Here is a 9,913-nt window from a genome sequence, read left to right as displayed (position 1 = left end):
GGGGGGGGGGGGGGGGGGGGGGGTTCGCGCGTTAATTTCTACGGAACAGTGCGTCGTGATTGCGCCTCGATATTTTTACGGAAATTTAGTAAGCGATGTGTGAATGTATGGAGATGCGACGGATGAATGAACGAATGAATGAGACCGTCACCTGTGTAGTGTGTGTTTGTTGCTGGGCGTTTGCCGGCGTCCTTAGTATGAGCTGAACGCCACCTGGCTGCTGCTGTACAATAACAGGTCCAGTCGACGGCAACACCTATGTACCAAATGTGAGAAATATATGAAGCACAAAGCGGCTCTTTCGCCGAGATATATATAGGAATGCACGCGGGCAAGCGGTGGAAATAGATATACAGCGTATCTCGTATAAATATATAGCGTGACGTATACGTTTTCTACGTAATTACAATAACGCACATGCGGATGATGGGGATACAGAGTGGGGCAATCGTTATTACCACTTTGAATATCTTCGAATTACGGCAATAGGTGAGAATTTTATCTAACAGAAATCGCATTGAATTACCGATGGTCGTCATTTCGAACACCTTCTGTAAGTGTGAACTTCTTTTACCTTCGTATAGTCGTCAATGAAAGATATCTGATTTTCTGAAGATGTTCACGGCGATAGTTATTGCCTCATCTGAATCTGAATGATAATCGAGCATGAAAGAGGACACAAGTCTTTCTAATAACCTGATTCAGTAGCAGACCCTGTGCTGTCGGTATCATTGTTGCCGTGGTAGGACTTGGCTGTGGCCCGGCGAGAACCAGTTGCGGCTGGGTTTGCTGCGTTACCTTCAACAGAAGAAACACACAGTGTTTGATGCAGAATCTGTCTAATAAGAATGTGACCGACGTTAACTTTGAAATTATCTATCGCAAAGAATAAAAATAAAATTACATATGTACCACACGATCAGTACTACAACGATTTTGTATCGATAAATCGTTCAATCACCGATGTTGTCACTTATCGCCTGACACCTTCCAGACATAAGTACTGTCCACCAATTTTACAGCGTTACTCCCGAGATAAAGACCGTCATATTGAACGAATCTGTTTCATCGTGTGTACACTTTTTTCCACGCAACGTTATCTTCATTAACGCCCAGACATTTTCAATCAGAACTTACGTCTGATGACTGTGACGGCCAGACTTAGTGTTTGACGACGTTACTCTCTTACTTCCATCGAAAGCAAGGACGACTCCAATGTTTTGGAGTTGTTCTCTTGAAGAATCCAATCCTGACCTTAACTTCGAAATCACTCTTCTCGACAGATGGTATATCAATGCTCTCTATGCTCTATCTATCTATCTCTCTCTTTCTGCCAAATATTGACCATCTTCCTGGCATTCAAATTCAGCGCTGGTAGTCTCCGTGCGCTTCCTCCGCACTCATTTGAAACAAAAGACTAACGACAACTGTCTCAAAACTGATATTAATCGCTATGTGATTCGATCCACTCTACACTCCGGCACTCTTTAAACACATCGTTCTTTAGCGAAAGTCGGACAACGACCGGGACCCTCGGTATAATACGTCGTCGGATAAGAGCCCTTCTACCTGCTCGTTCAAAAATTTTCGATGTAACGGTTTTCGAACAGAAGTTTGCCTGGTCACGTTCTTATCAGACACAATGTGAGAATGTCGCAACGGGACGACGACCCAGCCAGTTCCGTTGAGACGAGAGGGTTAAGAAGCAAAAAAAACTGTACCTGATTAGTGATAGTAGTCGTGGTGCGCTGTGGTTTCTGCTGGGAAGTGGCGACCTGCTGATTCGGCGGTTTCGGCAAGATCTGCTGCGGTTGCTTGGCAGTCTTCGGGGGCGTCGCTATTTGTATCTGCTGGTTCCCGAACAGATGCCTGGTCACCAATTGAGTCGGAGTCGACTGGTAACCCTGCGGTGTACCATGAATTATTTGCAACACCTGCATACCTTGTTGCAGTATGGGCGTATTAGGCCTAACCTGGAACACACACACGCACACGAAAGGCGCATTATTAGCGGACGTGCCGCACCAAATCTCCGTCTGCTACCGTTCAGAAGCAGAAGAGTGCGACAATCCAACGTGAGCAACGTAAGCACGATTCGAATAGAAGCACGCTTCTTTTTCGAGAAAGAGAGTAATTAGTGAGAGTGCGTGTGAAATGCCCTTACCACAGGTGGACCAGGACTACCTCCGGGTGCCGGGCTCCTATTGTTGAGAGAGTTATTCCCGCTCAAGAGATGCGGACTTTTAGCGGGGGGATACGGGCTAAGTACAGGGCTCTGTATTTGGCTCATCGGGCTCTGCATGGGACTTTGCATTTGTATGTTAAAGTTATTGTTCGAGGTCGACGTCCCGACCGGGCTCGGACTGTTCCTATTCGACTGTATGGAGTTGGACGCCGGGCTTCTGAGCAACAGCCGATTCGGGCTGGGGCTCGGCGTGGGCGGCGCTATATTCGACGCCGGGCTCTTGAGGGGCATCGAGAACGGGCTACCCGGCGAACTAATGTTCTGGCTCTGGATATTCTGCATGGACTTAACGGTATTCATGGTACTGACCACGTTCGACGGCTGTGTCGTGCCGGTTAGCGTTACCGACGAGCTCAAGCCGGGGTTAATCCCCTGTGGATACTGTCGCTGCGGCTGAAACCCCGTCGACTGGGAGGAACTCAAAGAAGAAACGTGACTCAATGACATGGTAGTCTCGTTCGGCGCGCTAATATGCTGCACGTTCGACGTCGATATATTGGACAAGTTAGAGTGCATTGTTGCGAGGTGCGGTATGTTCGTGGTGAGATTCACGTTCGAAGCGTGATTGTTCACATTCGCTGTGGTTGTATGGATCGACTCGCTGGGGGTGCTGGTGAACACGCTCGGGCTCGTCAGAGTGGCCGCGCTCGAGATCTGCGAGATCGTCGAGGCGCTCGGGTTGGGATGCTGCGATATGGCGGAGCTCGGTACATGCGCTAGATTCGATGATCCGACAATGTGCGGTGCGACAGTCTGAATGCTCTGTATCGTTTGGAATGGGAACTGCGTGTTACTGGAGTTCAGTGTGGTCGGCGTCAGACCGGCGGTCGCCAGGGCGTTCGCCGGCCGGCTGAGGCCCTGATTTAAACCGGAATTAATGCTGGTGCTGGTCAAACTTGCATTCGGATTGATAGCGGGCAAACCCGACACGCCGGAATTCGCGGCGCTCAAATTCGTGTTCAGCGTCGTGAGATTTTGATTGATACTCGGGGAGCTCAGGTTCGCCAGATTTGGACTCACGCCGGAGAGTCCGGTGCTCACCCCGGACAAACCGGAATTGATATTAGTCGAGTTCAACGTGTTGCTTATCCCGGTACTTATCCCAGCGTTTATGCTACTCAAATCCTGTCCCAGGTTGGACAGGCCGTTGTTAATATTGTTCGAACCGATGTTGGAATTGATAGCGTTCAACTGATTCAGGCTGGGATTTATCGTCGCCAGCCCCGTGTTTATGCTCGGCAAGCCCAAATTCAGCAGAGGATTCGTCGTGGTGATAACATTGGAGGTGAGAGATGTAAGACTGGTATTTAGAAGTGACAGTGGCAATCCCATATTAAGGCCCACCCCAAAAGTGGGGGTGGCCGGGGGTAGGCCCATACCAGTCCCCGAGGGATTTATGGTACTCTGATTTAATTGATTCAACTGATTTACGTAGACTATGTGATTCCCAGTCGTCGATCCATTCCCTTGGTCTTGCGGCTGCAAGAGAGAAAGCATTAGCAACACTTCATCTCCGGTATGAACCGGTATATCGCGCTAGAAATGATCGTCTACGAGAAAGAAAGAGAGAGAGAGAGAGAAAGCAACTCACAGTATTCGATGTCTGTTGCAAAGCAAATGTTAGTGACTGACCGCTGGTATTCTGGGCCTGTAGCTGTAGTTGCTGCAGCTAAAGCAAGATCAAGTCGGGTATGAGATTGCTTGTCAACTTACTTAGTCTCGTGTACGAGCGTATCAGGCATTTCAATGAATTCTTACTTGTTGCTGGGTCAAAACGGCAACTGAACTATTACGACGTGCATTCGGGGAAGTTGTAGAGGATACTGAGTCCCCAAGGAGAGGGCGTGACTGAGGCTGCTGCATGCCCACGCAGCCCCTCTTTACTACGGGCAGCGTCTAGCTACCTTTCCAGCTTATTTTGTTCTTTCCACTAAACTTTCCTATCGATGTGAAATTACATCTCATTCATCACATACTCGTGGGAAATAAATAAGTATACACTTATACATGTATACACACTTAAATATACTCATGTATACGCATATATATATATATATATATATATACTTATGCATCGTGCATATTATTTGTAACTTTCAAAATAATGTTACCTGATAAATCACAAAAATCACATTTGTCGAGATTAATAGATACTAACAGACGGATAGTCAAGACATATTTTTATAAAGAAATGCTTCTTCAATGTTAGAAAAAATTTCAAACACATTTTGAGAACCGATATCAGTATTGGTACACAGAAATCTTAATTCGCATGTCTCTAGTCAAGTTAAAAACTTTATAATTAATATCAAAGTTACTCTACTATACTAAGTTACTGTAATTGTAACAATACACGTGTGTGCCTGTGTGTGTATACTGAATATCATTAATGAAGAAATTATATTTACCAAAGTTTGGATAAAAGCAGTGTTTGCGTTTCGGCGCCACTCAACGCGTCTGCGACCTACGTCTCCTGTTCCTGTCATGCATATAATTTCGTGTTTCTCCTAACACTCAGACAGCACTCTCTCTCTCTTTCTCTCACGACTCCTCAAAGTACCTGTATCCACTTTTCTACCGTGAAGGTGTGCGTCGCTCTTCTAAAGTTCATGCGAAAATGCTAATTGCGCCTGGTCGTTACACACATCGCTCTGTTGCGCACAGAAAGTAGTTCCTGCCCGGACTACTTTATCCATTGAAGAATAACTGCTCAATCTCATTGTGCACATATCCTGACTTATATCTAAAGTACACTTGTCGCAAGATCCCACCCATTTATAAATGTAGCAAAGTTACACTTGTCCATGACAGTACATCCAGGTGTGCACACAGAAATGAATACGCAGAGTGTCACCTTGTCTAAGGTAAGGTATCTCGCTCGCATTATCCGTATTATCCCAGATCCAGGAAGTAACTCGTAAACATTCTTGTAAATGCTCGTCAACCGCGTCTAATGCGTAATGTCAGCACAGCATACCTTAGCACGTGCGACATCCATCGGGACAACGACTTCCCCGTAAAAGCGTCCCTAATGTCGTTACACTCACTAACACTTGCGCTTGCACCGTACACCCGTCGCTCGACTCTGCCCTGTAAAAAGGAAACGTAGAGTCAGTTGATTAGTCGATACCCGTAGACCCGAGCCGCTCGACGCGGGAGTCAACGTGAGCCGCTTCTCACAGACTCTGCAGCGATTAAACCGACGGTATAAACTGTATGTAAAAAAAATCGTCTCTCCTACGAGGGGAATACGCGCGAGACGAAGGAGACGGTGCGACGTGTCACGTGTGATCGAGCGCGGCCGAGCGGCCGGGGCACGTCGGTCCCGAATTGGCGCGCCAATTCCGCGGGACCGGGCGAGGATCCCGGCGAAACGGTCGGGCCTTCGCACGAGAATTCGACAGCTGGAAGGCATCTTTTGAGGTTATAACTGGCGCGCCTGTGTGCAAGCATACGTGCCACACAAGCCACCAACACGCGTACGGGGTAGAGTCTCTCTCTCTCTCTCTCTCTCTCTCACACACACCTCACTCTCACTTACGAGTGCAGCGAGCAGCGGCGCGCGGTTGCACACAACAAAAGCCCAACTGACAAGGCGTAAACAAAAGAAAACGCGAGGATCCGGGGGAAATTTCACGGTCCGAGGGGCCGGGCGGGCTCACGGACCGCGCCGCGACACGTGTGTCGCGTATCGACGCGCATAAATGCGCGTAGCGTCGCGACGAAAAATTGTCAATATTACCTCGGCGAACGCGGTTTTCGCCACCCCGTGTTTTCCTCCTGGGAATTTTCGGCCGCGCGCGGTACTCTCGCCGCGTGTACCCGGGTCTCGCCGCGGCCGGACAGCACCTCGCCGTAACGACAACAATCGCACACGGAGCACGCGCGACGCTATATCCTGCTGAGAATAATAAACTTTTTCAGTTACACGACACAGTTCCATGTACGCGTTACACTATTCGGTGGCAACGGCCATCATGTATTTTGTCAAGGCTGCCATTAGCGCAGGCGGGTTTATAAAATCCCAGCCACCGCCAACATTGGCGACACCTCGGCACCTTTAGTTTAGGGCGCCGTAACTTTTTGCGAGCGGCGTGACTCCCGCGCGCGCGCCGATTGGCCGCCGGTTAGCGCATAACCAATCGTAATATAATCGCGATTTATATACCGTTTCATTGAAGCTCGTCGACGATAAGAATCGGACTTAAGAGTGGTGGTCGTGAAAGCGTGCTGCTGAGAAAAACATTTAAAAAATTAACAAATCGTAGGAAACGATTTTTGAAACTTGAACTTTTTATATCCAGCCATTGAAAATCTCACTGAGTGAGAAGCGATGTAAATAATTCGAGAAAAATGATATTCTGATTTTTTCCCACGACTTTTTTCGTTCGTTACATTTATTAATTAGACGTGCGAGTCACCTTTCGATTAGACGTATCTTCGGAACGATCAAATTTCTCGCAACACGCGTTTACGACGCGCGTCCCGATGCTATCATTACGATTTAGGAATTTTTGCATCAATTTTACTACGAGTCTAGATACTAAACGATACGTGACGTAGCTCTCAGTGTCCCTACAATTAAAAGGAGACAGAGCCATCTCTCTGGTTATCTCTCTAGAATCGCTTATCTATGCGAGAGGTTTGTTCCTTGTAACTGTGGTTTCTGAACAATCTTGCGATACTATTTCATTTGCTTTTTTCTCTCTCCCTCTCTCTTCCACCGAGTGTCAAGTGTGTGGTACTGCTTCGCTTTAACTACAAACAGTGCAACCTGATGCAGCTATAGAGAACAGACTCAAGGATTACGTGGGAGACACACGCGCGTTCCGATATCGGTAAAATTCTGTGTATCTAAACCAAGGGTGAGTCCCCTTGGCCGAGGAGAGAGAGAGAGAGTTGTCAATCACACAGAGGTTAGGTTAGATTTGGTGCTCACAGATTATCAATATTAGAGAATATTTTTCTGCTAAATCGAAAGATACCACCTAGTTTTTATTCGTTTGCTTAAATAAGAAAAATCTCAGGTGTTCGATGTAATTCTCAATAGCAACTGCTAGAAATGTTATCAACGATTGTGAAAGAACATCAGAGCAAGCAAGCACTAAGGAAAGAGAGACAAGGTAAATTGGATAAATTGCATTTAACTCTTTTTTATACTGAAAATACATATTCGTTAAGATTTACGACTAATTCAACAGAACAAAAGCGAAAAGAAGCTGTCCAGGCTGCGAGCAACTTGACTCAAGCTCTTGTCGATCATTTGAATGTTGGGTAAGTTTAATTATTTGAGTTTTAATATGATTTTTTTTATATGTGTACAATAATCTGAGAAAATTATGAAACCTTTGATATTTATAGGGTGGCTCAAGCATATTTAAATCAGAAAAAACTAGATGCAGAAGCTAAGCAACTACAGCACAGTGCGACCAATTTTGCCAAACAAACACAGCTATGGTTGAATTTAGTAGAATCCTTTTCGAGCTCTTTGAAAGAAATTGGGGATGCAGAGAATTGGGCACGCAGTATAGAAGGAGATATGAGGACAATAGCTACTGCCTTGGAATATTCATATAAAGGTACAAAACTTAGTAATGTTGTGACGTATCTTTATATGTATAATAAAACAACTTAAATGTGGTGTCATTTTTAGCTACGCAAGAAAATCAAAGTGTTGGCAATGTTTAAAAAAGCAACGCCGTATGAAATATAGTTATGTAAGAATTTTGTAATAATTTTGTGGTATGAAGGAGTTTGTGTTAACATATGAAGTCACTGTAATTTAAGTTATATTTAAAGGAGAAAATATTTGTACATAATTTTTCATAGGATTAATGCCATATTCTAATTAAAATAACCACTATATTGTAATATTGTTAAATACATTTATCTTTTATTTCCACAGTGTTATATTTATTCTTCAGAAAAGAGAGAGAGAGAGACATTGCGGTATTTAGCTCTTGTTACAGAACAATCATCTCGTAATGTTTTATTTCTGCATTTTATAAGTCTTCGCTACGCCGCTGAAATAGTGCAATAAGTTAAAGTGAAAAAACATATATTTGTCTCGCTTCAACTTATTACACTAGTTGAGCGGTGCAGCGAAAACGAACAGACCTCATGTTTAATATCTTATCATTCTGCGCCATCCATATTGGATTTAAGGTTAGGTTAAGAATTATGGCAGCCGGTCCGATAGCAGAACGTAACCAAGGTATATCTTAATGTTTTAATTTAAATAATTGGCTATCTTTAATTATTTTTATGATTTTATCTCAGAGTTATTTTTCAAAACAAGATTTGACTAGCACTCTCATCTATTTTCACATGAAAAGATGAGTTAGTCATCTCATTGAGGTTAGACACACTGTAAGGCATCTAATAAAATCTGTCTTTTTTTCAAATTTATATACATATTTACTCGTAGGTTAAACTTTACTTATGTACTTATTGTCTATATTTATAACCTTTCAGATGCGACGATATATGTTGGAGGTTTGGATGACAAAGTTACAGAATCCCTTATGTGGGAACTGTTCGTCCAATCAGGGCCTGTTGGTATGTATATTTATGTGTCGTTCACTTATACAAATAATATGCAAGTGTATATTTCTTAATAATCTCTAATTTTCCATTGAGATACATTTAAATCGCATGAGACACAAAGATATCTTGAGGTCAAAATATAAGTGACTTTTTCTTTCAGTGAATGTACACATGCCGAAAGATAGAGTGACCCAAATGCATCAGGGATACGGCTTTGTCGAGTTCATGGGCGAAGAAGACGCGGATTATGCCATCAAAATCATGAACATGATCAAGCTCTACGGCAAACCCATTCGAGTGAACAAAGCCAGCGCTCACCAGAAAAATCTGGACGTGGGGGCGAATATATTCATCGGAAATCTGGACCCGGAAGTGGACGAGAAATTGCTATACGACACATTCAGCGCATTCGGTGTGATTTTGCAGACTCCTAAGGTACGTATCATCAGTCTCAGTGTAAACTATTAAAAACAAATCGCAAAAAGAAATGATTCACTAATTTGGCTTTTGGCATTATAGATAATGAGGGATCCCGAGACTGGCAACTCGAAGGGCTTTGCCTTCATCAACTTCGCCTCGTTCGACGCGTCAGACGCGAGCATCGAGGCGATGAACGGCCAGTACTTGTGCAACCGACCGATCTCGGTGTCGTACGCGTTCAAACGAGACGCCAAGGGTGAGAGGCACGGTAGCGCCGCGGAGCGACTTCTGGCCGCGCAGAACCCTCTCAGCCAGGCGGACAGGCCGCATCAGCTCTTCGCGGACGCGCCGCCGCTGGCTCCGCCGCCAATGCCGAATTCGAACGCGACCGTGCACCAGTCGGCTCATCATCCCCAGCACCACGTCATGCACCACGGCATGGTAGTGCCGCCGCCGCCACCCCCGTCGACCCCGGGACCGCCGATGGGCCATCCGCCTCCGCCTCCGGTGCCGCCGCCGCCGTCGGGCGGTTTCCCGCCGGCGAACATCCCCCCGCCGCCTCTTCCCCCGATGTCCATGGCCGCGCATCCTCCGTTACCGCCGGGGATGCCGCCGCCGTTGCCACCGATGCCGGTGCCGACGTCGCAGGCGCAGGCGACCTCCAGGATGATGGCGCCGCCGCCGCCGCACTGGGCCGTCGGC

General features: G+C 45.9%; 3 protein-coding genes across 7 annotated transcripts in view; 2 read left to right on the top strand and 1 right to left on the bottom strand.

Annotated features, from left to right (window-relative positions):
* The window catches only part of LOC106742392 (mucin-5AC), a 15,323-nt gene extending 9,122 nt beyond the window's left edge, over window positions 1–6,201 (bottom strand). For 2 of the 3 annotated variants that reach the window (XM_014615289.1, XM_014615290.1), the window contains exons 1-6: window positions 4,004–4,108; window positions 3,837–3,914; window positions 2,165–3,724; window positions 1,722–1,973; window positions 697–798; window positions 152–256 (exon numbers count right to left, since the gene is read on the bottom strand). In XM_014615289.1, the coding sequence (XP_014470775.1) occupies window positions 152–256; window positions 697–798; window positions 1,722–1,973; window positions 2,165–3,724; window positions 3,837–3,914; window positions 4,004–4,108 (2,202 nt within the window). Of the gene's footprint in view, window positions 1–151; window positions 257–696; window positions 799–1,721; window positions 1,974–2,164; window positions 3,725–3,836; window positions 3,915–4,003; window positions 4,186–4,653; window positions 5,336–5,987 lie in introns of those variants that run through there. The other variant, XM_014615288.1, reaches the window with a different exon arrangement.
* A 742-nt stretch (window positions 6,202–6,943) lies between these two features.
* Window positions 6,944–8,145, top strand: LOC106742372 (biogenesis of lysosome-related organelles complex 1 subunit 1). 3 transcript variants are annotated; one of them, XM_014615254.1, is made up of 5 exons: window positions 6,944–7,161; window positions 7,296–7,368; window positions 7,447–7,519; window positions 7,607–7,824; window positions 7,899–8,145. In XM_014615254.1, exons 2-5 carry the CDS (start codon window positions 7,308–7,310, stop codon window positions 7,931–7,933), a joined length of 387 nt encoding a protein of 128 aa, XP_014470740.1. In that variant the 5' UTR covers window positions 6,944–7,161; window positions 7,296–7,307; the 3' UTR covers window positions 7,934–8,145. The 3 variants fall into 3 exon arrangements, with proteins under 3 accessions (XP_014470740.1, XP_014470739.1, XP_014470737.1); XM_014615253.1 differs by having other exon boundaries at window positions 6,945–7,161; window positions 7,273–7,368; XM_014615251.1 differs by having other exon boundaries at window positions 6,945–7,368.
* An 18-nt stretch (window positions 8,146–8,163) lies between these two features.
* The window catches only part of LOC106742346 (splicing factor 3B subunit 4), a 2,255-nt gene continuing 505 nt past the window's right edge, over window positions 8,164–9,913 (top strand). Inside the window, exons 1-4 of the mRNA XM_014615201.1 lie at window positions 8,164–8,459; window positions 8,720–8,803; window positions 8,952–9,226; window positions 9,311–9,911. Of these exons, the coding sequence (XP_014470687.1) occupies window positions 8,366–8,459; window positions 8,720–8,803; window positions 8,952–9,226; window positions 9,311–9,911 (1,054 nt within the window). The 5' untranslated portion in view covers window positions 8,164–8,365. The remainder of the gene's footprint in view (window positions 8,460–8,719; window positions 8,804–8,951; window positions 9,227–9,310; window positions 9,912–9,913) is intronic.

Source organism: Dinoponera quadriceps, unplaced genomic scaffold (assembly GCF_001313825.1).
Source record: "Dinoponera quadriceps isolate SergipeBrazil2010 unplaced genomic scaffold, ASM131382v1 scaffold629, whole genome shotgun sequence".
In the NCBI taxonomy this organism is placed as follows: Eukaryota; Metazoa; Arthropoda; class Insecta; order Hymenoptera; family Formicidae; genus Dinoponera; species Dinoponera quadriceps.
Note: the sequence above shows the minus strand (reverse complement) of the source record. Positions and strands in the feature narration are given on the sequence as shown.